Source organism: Populus nigra, chromosome 9, assembly GCF_951802175.1.
Source record: "Populus nigra chromosome 9, ddPopNigr1.1, whole genome shotgun sequence".
In the NCBI taxonomy this organism is placed as follows: Eukaryota; Viridiplantae; Streptophyta; class Magnoliopsida; order Malpighiales; family Salicaceae; genus Populus; species Populus nigra.
Genome location: NC_084860.1, coordinates 2,458,050 through 2,470,296, shown reverse-complemented (window position 1 = coordinate 2,470,296; position 12,247 = coordinate 2,458,050). Strand labels below are relative to the sequence as shown.

At 35.1% G+C, this 12,247-nt stretch overlaps 1 protein-coding gene across 1 annotated transcript; it reads right to left on the bottom strand.

Moving 5' to 3' along the window:
* Positions 1-159: 159 nt before the first annotated feature.
* Positions 160-5,689, bottom strand: LOC133702695 (uncharacterized). Its single transcript, XM_062127026.1, has 3 exons — positions 5,336-5,689; positions 4,706-4,874; positions 160-4,109 (listed from the first exon to the last, which is right to left on the bottom strand). The coding sequence occupies exons 1-3, from the start codon at positions 5,447-5,449 to the stop codon at positions 385-387; spliced, it is 4,008 nt and encodes a 1,335-aa protein (XP_061983010.1). The 5' UTR covers positions 5,450-5,689; the 3' UTR covers positions 160-384.
* Between the last annotated feature and the right edge of the window lie 6,558 nt (positions 5,690-12,247).

Genomic DNA, 12,247 nt, shown 5'->3' with positions numbered 1-12,247 from the left:
ATCATTGGTTGCTAGTTATAGAATGATCAAATCTGCAATATTGTTTGAGGTTTTGAGCAAATAGCCATCATGCAAACAACTAGAGATGAAGGCTCAAACTTTGTTTTCCTTTCAAAATAAATAAATCACAGACAATACAGTAAAGAGGGGAGAACCTGCTTTCGAACCATTTGAGAACTCTCTTTCACTCAGTCTCATACCATAAAGTAAACAAATTCATGTGGTACAATGTCACTGTAGTTTCTATAATACAACTTAGTATGGATGTAATGGGGGAAAGGAATTTTATTTTATCTCTAATTAAAATGTGTTCCAGTGACCTCACACAAACAATATTACTTGAAATATAGTAGGGAGATTCTCTCAAACCTTTATTTATCAAATTCATGCCAAGGAATTTAGTTTCTTTTCAAACAATTTGGATCGTCGGAGAGCATCCAAAGCTTCAGCTTGCTTCCCTGCACGTTTCAAATTTACTGCCTTTACCTTCTCTGCCTTGATCCGTTCTTCCAACTGAATTCTTTCCTGGCTATTGCTTTCACTCTTGGTAGGACTGACTTTCACAGGCCCTGGTCTCTCTGAACCTTGTGATATGGTACTGGTATCTTCAATTCCGATTGCTTTCAAGGCAGATAGAAGTTGAGGATCGAGAAGATCTTCAACAACTACATCATCTACTGGTTCTGCTACGTTGGCAGAAGACATCTCATCCAACTGGGCTTCAAGAGCCTTGGCCAATTCAAACTCAGCTTCTGCTTCTTCCACCCGGCCTTCTCTTCGCAGCTTTAGGGCCTGACGTTTGTGACTCAGTGACTCCTGTTGCAATTTAAATCGATCACGCCCAGACAATGGTTTTGGAGCCAAATTTGGCGCACTAGGATCCTTTTGTTGAGCAGATGGAGCATTTGACGCAGATGTTGACCCATCATGGCTACCACCTACAGGTCCAGGTGTCTCTACCTCAAGACTCTTCTCCAACAGCTTTGCCTGCCGAAGTTCCTCTCGAGCTTCTCCCAGTTTTCCTTCTCTCTTTAAAGCAACTGCCTTCCTCTTACGAGCCAAAACTTCTTGTTGAAGGAAAATTTTGTTGTTCTGAGAAACCAATCCTTGGACAGAATCTGTTTCATCTACATGTGGTTTCTTGCCTACATTAACTGTTTCTTCGCTCAGTTCTGTTCTAGCATTTCCTTTGCTTCCAAAATTTTTGGGTGCATGCACATGAACATGGGGCTCAGAAGAAAGGGAAATATCTGAAACAGAACTGATTTCTTCATCCTTGCCTCTGACTGTGTGACTTCCCAAGGAGCCAACATGAACATGATGCTCAGGCAGACAGGATGCATCGGAACCAAAATTGACTTTATCTTCTAGTTTTCCAGCTGGTATTTGAGGACTGTTCCAATCATCTCCTGTCAGCAAATCCATTACATTCACAGACTGATGGGCAGGAGGAATGAAATCATTTCCATGATTTATTCCTGAGTTGCTTAGGGATCTGATTTCACCCATGAGATCCAATTGTCCTACAGATGGATGCTTGCCTTTGTTGAGCTCGAAGGACACTGAATTGAAAATATCAGGACTCCGTAAAAGAGGAGCAATTGTATCACTTTCCTTTCTTCCTGAACAAACAAATGACTCCACAACTTTTTCATTGGGATCCCCTGCTGCTGATGCAAACTTTTCACTAGTTCCCAACGCAATTTTCACATTATTCTGCTTTTCATGGTTAATTAATGATCCAGAACAATGAGGTTTTTTGTCCTCAGAATCATCAATGAGAAGCTCCTTTGGACCTTCCGGTTCTTCCATTTGGGACTCCAGTACATTGGCCATCTTCAACAATTCCTCAGCTTCTTCAGTTTCTCCTTTACGCCTAAGTGCAAGGGCCTTTCTTTTCAAACCCAAGAGCTCTCTCTGGATTTCACCTTTGCTTCTTTGTCTGGCAGCTGAAATGCTGGACGAGAATGGAATTGTGGATGGGTTAGTAGAATTCACAGAACTATCTGAAACTTGTTTAGATGGCTTTGCTTGTGCAGTTACAGTTTCATCTTCATCATCCTTCCACCCTAAATTCGTTAGCATAGAGATAAGTGATGGGTCATGCATATCTTTTTCTGTAATATCATCCATATCTCCTTCATCCACTGCACTGATAACAGGTCTGATAATTTTGTCCTTGAGTCTGCTAGACTTGGTCTGAATTTCTTTTTTGGGTGTTTCCATCTCTTCCATCTCAGCTTCTAATGATTTTGCTGCTGTAAGAACTTCCTCTGCCTCATTAGTCTTTCCTTCACGTCTTAAAGTAAGAGCCTTTCTTTTCAGGCCTATGAGTTCCCTCTGTATTTCAGCTTTACTTCTCCTTGGTATCTTCATCGAGATATTGGATGTAGAATGAGTGACCAAGATATTGGTGTTATCATCTTCCTTGAGAGGGTTAAATGAAGAGTTTGGATGCTCATCATCATCATCTTTCCAACCCAAGTTACTTAGAAGGGAAAGGTATGCTGGGTCATGCATATCTTGATCTGTTACATCCTCCTCCTCCTCCTCTCTAATCAGTGGACCTCCAGAAATAACAGGATGTTCATATTCCAAATCTGGGTTCTTAACTCCACCAAGGGCCTGTTTCTCCTTGACAATTGAAGCATTTTCCATCTCTTCAAGTTGTTGTTCAAGAACCTTGCCTTTCTTCAGCTCTTCATCTGCCTCATCCAATCTACCTTCTCTTCTTAAAGCAAGAGCCTTCTTTTTCAAAGCCAAGAGCTCTTTCTGAATCGTTAATCTACTCTTTGGTGCGGGTTTAGAACTCACATTGTTCTTTTCCTTGGTATTTTGAGAAGGTGAACCTTTCTTCATTATTGTGGGATCATGTGCAATTAAGCTGCTTACTTCACCCCCCAAGCTTTCCAAGTCTCTCTCAAGTAACTTTGCCTTCTTTAGATGTGCCATAGCCTCTGTGACATTACCTGCTCGTTTGTGATTAAGTGCTTCTCTTTTGAGCGAAAGAATTTCACTTTGTAGTGTTTCCCTGTCAATAGGGACAGACTGAGTAGCAGTGGTTTCTGAACTACCAGAATCATCAGTCCAGCCTAACGATTTAAGTGTGGCAGATAATTCTGGATCCACCAGATCCTCGTCAGTCACTTCAAAGTTACTATCCACACCAAGATCATCAGATGTGCCCACAAGGTGATCAAAATTAAAACCATGATCTGGCACTCCCTCAGCTAATAGTTTGTCTTCTGGATCATTGTCCATACTACGGATTAAAGCAGATATCTCATCATCAGATTCTTCATCCACACCCAACAGCTCCTGTTCTTCAAGCTGCTTTTCTAAAACTTTTGCTTTCTTCAATTCTTCCTTGGCTTCACCAAGCTTTCCTTCACGTTTCAAAGCTAGCGCCTTTCTTTTAAGTTCAACAACCTGGGTTTTGTCAATGCCACTGTTTCCCATGTCCTTATTAGTTCTACCCGAGATTTCTCCAAGAAGAGAAGATAGTTCACCCTCTAAACTCATTTTCACTGGATTTTTGTCTTTCTCATGGAGATCCATGTCAGACCACCCCAGTCCTCTGAGTTCAGCAGTTAGGTCATCCTTTTCATTGACATGAGCAAGGCATTTACTTTTTCTGACAGATTCTTTGATGCCATCTTCATTCTGAATCTCAACTGTGTTGCCAGAAGACAAACCCTTCCTACGATTTTTTCTAATGGACAATTCCAAAGCGTCAGCCTGCCTCTCAAGTTCCTTTCCTCTCTTAAAGGCTTTCAGAGCCTCCTTGGACTTCCCCTCTCCTTTCAAAATTTTATACCTCTTCTTTTCATCCAAAGCTTGTTGACGTAGTTCCTCAGGAGTGGCTGATCCCACCTCACTATTTACATGATTGTGCTCATCAACAGAATGACTTCTACTTATATCTCCTCCACCATCCAGAGCAGTAACTTGTTTAGTGTTTGAGTATGAAGCACTGCTACTTGCCCTTTGAATGCTAGAAACCAGGTCAGTGTTGAACTGTTGTCCTGATGAAGAAGATTCCTTTCCATCATTGTCTAGAATCTGGTTTAAAATGTCATCCTCGTTCTTTGATGTCATTCTCGAACTTCCTACAAAAAAATATATCTAGGTTTAGCCAGAGCATCATTTCACATGAAGATACCTTATATCTCACTGTGTGCATATTCATGAACATCAGATAATGTGTAAATGCATGTGTCTACATGTCCAAACACCATTGCAAGCACAGAATGGACAGACATTGAAACTACAAAAGTCCATGTGACAACACAATATTCTTAAGCATCCCAACAAACTACTCATATATCTGAGATCCAACAATTTCATGAGCTAGAGAAACAAACTTCAAAACAAAATAGCAGATTTTCCACAGATTATAAAGACAAGGAAAAGAAGGAACAAGGGGGGAAAAGCTCAAAACAAAATAACAGATTTTCCAAAGAGATTCAAGGAAGGAATAAGGAGAAGAAAATTAACATTTCTACAAACTTGAGTAGCCTACCAACAATCTTTATATATATATATATATATATATATATATATATATATATATATATATATTGAATGAATGAATGAACTAGAACAACAGTGAGAGTTTTGCTGTGAGGCAACGAGGGAAACAGTAAATGATCGCCCATGTAATGTAAAAAACATTAATAATCAAAATAAAAAACGAAAAAAATACCTTTGGCAGCTCTATTCTTGTGTCCATACCGCATCTCAAAACGTGCAGCTTCTTCTAACGTCTTACATGGATCACAAATACGCACAGGTGAATCACCTTGACCACGCAAAACCATTCTTTGCTGAGTGCAATTTCCGCAAAACAATCCCCCACATCTTCGGCAATGATGCTGAAAATCCAATTACACATCAATAACTTGTAAAGTCTAAGCAAGATAATTCCACATTGAAATCAACAAGCATCCCATTACAAAATCCTCGAAACAAACTTACATACGCACTAAGAACCAATAATAAACTTACAATAGATCTTTAACGTACAATTAAATCAAGTGCTAAAACTGATTACAGTTGACAATCTACGACTAGAACAAGTCTAAGAACTACTGAGTAAATTCAAATTATGATCCGAGTTATCACTAACTAACCTTAAGTGATCATTAATACTTAAAAAATAAAGAACTAAACGATCATCATCGAGTGAATATAAAAATATAGAACAAAAAAGAATGGATTTTGAGACATGGATATCGAAGAAAAATAAAATAAAAAAAAAACAGTGAAAAGACGCAATTTTCACTTAAATAAAAAAAAACTAGCAGATTAAAAAAAAAAACAAAAAGAAACCCACCTTGCGATTGATGAAGGTGAACTGAGAAGAACATCCTTGACAATGTGACGCATCAACAACCCAATTGTTCCCCCTTATTGATGGCTTTGCTGGTAATCCAATCTTCTCCAACATCTCTCTCTACAAGTACAAATACAAAATACAGATCAATCTCTCTTCCTCTCTCTCTCTTTCTCCGTTCTCGTTAATGGTTAAGAAAACATCAAAGGCAAAAGCGACCAAAAGGGCTATCTGGGTCTTGTTTATCTGTGGTTTTAATGGAGAAGTAAAGGAGATAATGGAAGTTTTACGTGTGTGTGACTTTTCTTTTCTACGTTTTGGACATTGATGAATTGAGGAAGATGACGAGAAAAAGACTCTGTTCTGTTAAAGCAACTACCAATATGAACGACTTGTCGTGCATACGGATTAATGACATCATGTAGGTTTTTCATTTAGTTTATTGGTGATTAATTATTGAGTAAACTTTTTATCATATTTTGATAAATAGGTAAAAATAAAAATTATCCTATGAAGACAATAACATTTATGTAGACTCAATTTAGAGTTTGAGCTCACAAGAATCATAAATCGAGTGAATTGATCAATCCAAACCGTAATTTTTCTATAAAAAAACATTAAACAATATTATTTTAATAAAAATAAATTAGAGTAATCAAGTATCAAAGTAGTAAGTCATTAGGTTAATGAAATGAGCTAGATCTTGTAATAACGGTTTTTATTTTTAAAAGATTTCAAATATCTTTTTTAATTAAAAAAAAAAAGAAAGGAAGAAGATTTCAGTATCATCCTTGAATTAGTAGTTTTATTGTTTTTCCTTTCCTTCTCTTACTTGTTTATCCTCCTCTTTTTACTTTCAAAATTCTAAATAGTTGGGGTGGTATAATCAATGACGTAGGTTTTGTATTGTTGTAGTAATGTTTGAGAATTTTTCGATTGGTAATGGCAAAAAAAAGATATAGTTTAACCTATTGACGATTGGTGCATGTTAACATTGTGGTGGTTTTTGTTTTTAAAATTTTTTTTATTTAAAAATATATTAAATTAATATTTTTTAGGTATTTTTTATGATTTTAATATACTAATATCAAAAATAAAAAATAAAAATATATTATTTTAATTAAAAAAATATTTTAAAAAATATTATACATCACAATATCAAACACAATAAATTCATAATATTATAATCTTAAAGCCCAATAGGTCATAGTAATTTAAGGCGAAATGGGTTTGAATTTCCAAATTGAGCTCGTTATAGTTAGCCATAGAATCTTGTTGGCAACTTCACTACAACCATGATAAAAAAAAAAAAAAAAAATTGACATAAAAAAACAAAGTTAGGATAAAAAAATCCAAAACCTAAGTCACTTGTTCTATTGGAAACTTAAATAATACAACAAAATAAAACAAGAATAATAAATAAACTGAACAAAAAAACAAAAAATAAATAAAAAAACATGACTTGAGCTTATCTAGATTATTAAGTAATTCAATATTGAATGGTAAAATTGTTAAAAAAAACTTGTTAAATTAGGTGAACCTACCAACATCGTAACTATGAATATAAGATTTGGATAATCTAATAAAAAGAAAAGCATGAAAAAAAAATTGAATGATGAAATTAAAATAAATTAATTTTAAAAAATAAGAAAAAAAAAGTCAACTCGTTTTAATATTTTGAAACCGGCAATTTTGGACATGAACTCAGGGCAAACCCCATGAAAGGCAAGTTGAAAAAAATAACTAAGAAAAACTAAAATAAAAACAAGCAAACCTGGATGAACCTCTTAAACATTGTCTAATCTCAAAAACTCGCAACACGTAAAATTTTAAACCCAAGTTCAACCAATAAGCTTAATTCTCAACTAATTTAATTTTAAAGGATGAAATCATGAAAAAATACTAATAAAAAAAACTTGTGAAAGCAAATAACATAGCAACAAAAAAATGGGGATGAAATTTGATAGAAAAAAACTCATGGAGGATGAAATTGTAAAAAATATAATTTTAAAAATTATTCCAAACAAAACAAATAACAATCAAAAGAATGAAAGACCAGATTTGAAAGATTAAAAAATCACAAAGGAGTGAAATTGAAAAATATTTATAATTTGATAGATTATTTATAGATTAACAAATGGTGAGGGGCAAAATTGAAAAATATTTGTAATTTTATAAATTATTCAAAATTAAAAATATATTAATCAAAATGATAAAGACCAAATTTGAAGTAGAAATAAATTGGAGGGGTTGGTATGAATTGTTTAATAGGAAAAGGAGGAAAAAGAAACGATCCACATTACCAAACTTGATGCGTGTTAGGGGCATGTGCCATCTCATCACGTTGGCGGCACCAAGATCTTCCAAATACTACCCCCGAAGGAGGTGTTTGGTGGTCGCATGACCTCACATGAGCTGCCTAAACGGTGCGAGGGTCGTCTATGTAATAGCCCGACTTTTTCAAGCCCAAAACAACAGTAATTTTTTTTTTTTACTTGACACATATCGTGTCGGTAATCAGCGAACATGTTCCCTTCACATCATCAATATATAATCCATACATCAACAACAATCAACATTTCATTTAAAAGTGAATCTTACATAAACTTATAATATTATGTTTGCATGATTAGAAGTTCGCATTTAAAATATATATGCATAGTCATGAGTTTGTATTCTATCCTACAAATAATCATCACGAATTTAATCTAAAAGGATCTAATAATAGATATACATTCAGTACATTAATTCATATAAAATACATCATGGTTTAGAATGCAACTACATGATTCCTTGCAAAAGTAGGTTCCCATGTATCGGGTTTCCTAGGCACCTTGTTGGTATGACGTTCCTACTGCAGTACAAAACATTTACAAGAATGCAATTACTTATTATTAATAATAATAATAACAATAAGAAAATGGTCTGGTAGTTTAACGAAGCATTAACATTATCTCATGTTTGAAGCGTGACATTTGTAGTTCCTTCATGTTTTTGGTATACACAACTTGCGGTATATATATATATATATATATATACACACCAATTCTTGCAATCAACTATAATCTTAAATCCAGCCATTCTTTTAAGACATCATTTGTTGAGGTTAACTATTCACTCACCCCGGCCATCCCCTTCGAATTCCATCAGCCAAAACTAATCAACAGTTTGTCCCGGTCATCCCTTTGGATGCCATTAGCCGAAACTAATCGTTCATTTATTCCGGTCATCCATTTGGATGCTATTAGCTGAAGCTAATTAATCGTTTGTCCAGGTCATCCCTTCAGATGCCATTACCGAAGTTAATCATTAATTTGTCCCGGTCATCCATTCGGATGCCATTAGCCGAAGCTAATCAATCATTTGTCCTGGTCATCCATTCGGATGCCATTACCGAAGCTAATCATTCATTTGTCCCGGTCATCCATTCGGATGCCATTAGCCGAAGCTAATCAATTGTTTGTCCCGGTCATCTATTCGGATGCCATTAGCCGATCTCGGTCATCCCTCCGGATGCCATTAGCCAAAGTGAATCAATCATTTGTCCCGGTCATCCATTCGGATGCCATTAGCCGAAGCTAATCAATCGTATGTCCCGGTCATCCCTTCGGATGCCATTAGCTGAAGCTAATCATTTATTTATCCCGATCATCTATTCGGATGCTATTAGCCGAAGTTAATCAATCGTTTGTCCCGGTCATCCCTTCGGATGCCATTAGCCGAAGCTAATCAATCATTTGTCAACATTTAAGCATTTGTCAATCTGATATCTGAATTAACACAATACGACAACGTTCATGATAAGGTATTTCATTGTTTAAGGTCATCTCTTCAGATGCCTTTAGCCGAAGCTAATTGTTCATTTGTTAACATTTAAGCATTTGACAGTCTGGTATCTGAATTAACACAATACAGTAATATTCATGATAAATCATTTTCATTATTCAACATTATTTAAAAGGAAGGTGAAAGTCACCTACCTGCAATAGAAGCTCTACTCGTGCTCCCCTGTTGCTGCTATTGCACCACACCGGTGGTCCCTCCTACGGTCATAGACTCATCTCATAAATTTTCCTTATTCAAGGATATGTTTTATAATAATCATATCAATAGCTAATAAATCTTTCTTTATATCTTATGTTTTTCTTAGATATCCCGGTCATCTATTCGGATGCTATTAGCCGAAGTTAATCAATCGTTTGTCCCGGTCATCCCTTCGGATGCCATTAGCCGAAGCTAATCAATCATTTGTCAACATTTAAGCATTTGTCAATCTGATATCTGAATTAACACAATACGACAACGTTCATGATAAGGTATTTCATTGTTTAAGGTCATCTCTTCAGATGCCTTTAGCCGAAGCTAATTGTTCATTTGTTAACATTTAAGCATTTGACAGTCTGGTATCTGAATTAACACAATACAGTAATATTCATGATAAATCATTTTCATTATTCAACATTATTTAAAAGGAAGGTGAAAGTCACCTACCTGCAATAGAAGCTCTACTCGTGCTCCCCTGTTGCTGCTATTGCACCACACCGGTGGTCCCTCCTACGGTCATAGACTCATCTCATAAATTTTCCTTATTCAAGGATATGTTTTATAATAATCATATCAATAGCTAATAAATCTTTCTTTATATCTTATGTTTTTCTCATTACACCCATTAATGTTGTCATCCTTTATCCAACCATAGTTATCATTCTTTCAGGCCGATATTATAGAGAATCCATATTCATCCATTACTCATATGTTACTTTCTTATGCATGTTCATATCCTCATAATAACATACATACATATATCATGTATATTTTCAGAGTCAGTATCTCAATGTGCAAGTGTTCGTATGACTCAATTCCTTTATATAGTATTCACGTGAAAGTTTACTGTTACTGTTTGACTTTGAACTGTTACTGTTTGACTTTTCCAACCGTTACTGTTTGACTTTTCCAACTGTTACTGTTTGACTTTGAACTGTTACTGTTTGACTTTTCCAACTGTTACTGTTTGACTTTGAACTGTTACTGTTTGACTTTTCCAACCGTTACTGTTTGACTTTGAACAGTTACTGTTTGACTTTTCCAACCGTTACTGTTTGACTTTTCCAACCGTTACTGTTTAGACATTTGAAATGTTACTGTCTACACTTTGAACTGTTACTGTCTAAACATTTGAACTGTTACTGTCTACACTTTGAACTCTTACTGTCTAGACATTTGAACTGTTACTGTCTACACTTTGAACTCTTACTGTCTAGACATTGAACTGTTACTGTCTAAACACTCATCAGATTTTTAACTATATCTAGACTTATAGAACTCTGTTTCAAGCGAGATTAGTCTCGTTGGAAAGCTAATACACGAGGCTACAAGTTCTTTGAAGGAAGGAGAACCCAGTTCTGCCTTTGAGATAGTTAAAATTGTTCATCAACAAGCACTACCCTACAGGGTCTGTCAAGACCCAATCTCAGTTGATGACCCATAGCTGGGGTTCTGCAGCTCCACATGGAGCAAGACCAATTTTTTAGTTAGCTAACATCTAAAAGTACAATTACTATGAGAAACTTGATCTTAATTCTCTCATCCTTCTACTCGAATTCTCTCCAAAAGTTAGGAGACGAATCTGTCCAGATTTATCAACCTTTCCATTTACACACAACATCCACAATTTAACCTTTTCTCTATAATCTCAATCCCCTGGTCATATCACATATCGTTTAAGACCGTAAAAAATATCTTTATAAGAGCCAATTTATCTTATTTATTTCAATCTTTCCTCTTAACGTCAAAATAAAATATTCTTGTCGATTTTACAAACTTTCCGAACAATATTCTTCTAAACACAATCCTTGACACAGTTCCTATAAACCATAAATAACAAATGAATAATATTTCAAACAATCTATACTGTCAAGTTATAATGCATTATTATGAGTATAACATATCCAAATATTAACTTCATCAAATGGTGAAATTTCCAGAAATATAGGTTTAACCGAACTGACCTCAAACTTGCAGACCTACTGTGCGAGATACACAACTTCTATACCAAATGTTTGTTACAGATCTCCACCATTCAGAATCTAGACAAGATCAGGAAGAACAACATATCCAAGTTATAGCCTAATCCAACAGTGGCCGAAGGAGAAAACAGACAGCAAAGAAGACTGTCCAAAAGTGTATTTTCCCAAATATTTTCCTCCCTCGATATCTCTCAAACGGGGACTGATATAGAAAATCTCTATGGTGACAATGTACAAGACATGGATGAGAACAACATACCCGAATATCGTGCTGATCCAACGATGGAAGGTGAAGTTATAGCTGTCGGTTGATTTACCATCAATATATCTTCTCTCTAGCCTCTCTCTAAACTCTCTCTTACTCTTGCCAGTCCCTCCAAGAGAGAAAATAGAATGATATTTATAGTTCTAACATCTTGTTAATTACACATTTATCCCCACCCCTTTTTATCATTTATATATAAACTCTCAACCTTCTGTTATTTGAATATTGACATCTCTTGATCTTACGTATTCATTTTGTCCTCACAAATGTTTTTCTTTTCAATGATTTAGTACTATATTCACTTTTCATTTCATTAATTTCACTATTTTTATCTTGATTCGGTTTCTTTAATTTAATTTAACCCATTTTACTATTGGTTAAATTTCTCATCTTTTAAATACCCAGAAGAATTATAACCGAGAGTTTACAGTCTACATGTTGGCGCATGCTACACACGCCCCAATAACTTTTTTAAAATAATATTTAATATATATCAATTACAATAATGCTCTTGATTAACCTTTAAATTTACAATAAAACCAATATAAAAAGATATAAAAGCTCTTGTGAGAGAGTTATGTTGATTTTATCTATAATACATCAAAATAATTTCACTGTTTT

Bases quoted from the DNA above. Each gene is read 5' to 3' on its own strand.
- LOC133702695 (XM_062127026.1), bottom strand. From the start codon at position 5,449: ATGTTGGAGAAGATTGGATTACCAGCAAAGCCATCAATAAGGGGGAAC. The intron at 4,875-5,335 runs GTGGGTTTCTTT...TTGGATTTTCAG, and splicing joins TCACCTTCATCAATCGCAAG to CATCATTGCCGAAGATGTGG. The intron at 4,110-4,705 runs GTATTTTTTTCG...ATTTTTTTGTAG, and splicing joins CAAGAATAGAGCTGCCAAAG to GAAGTTCGAGAATGACATCA.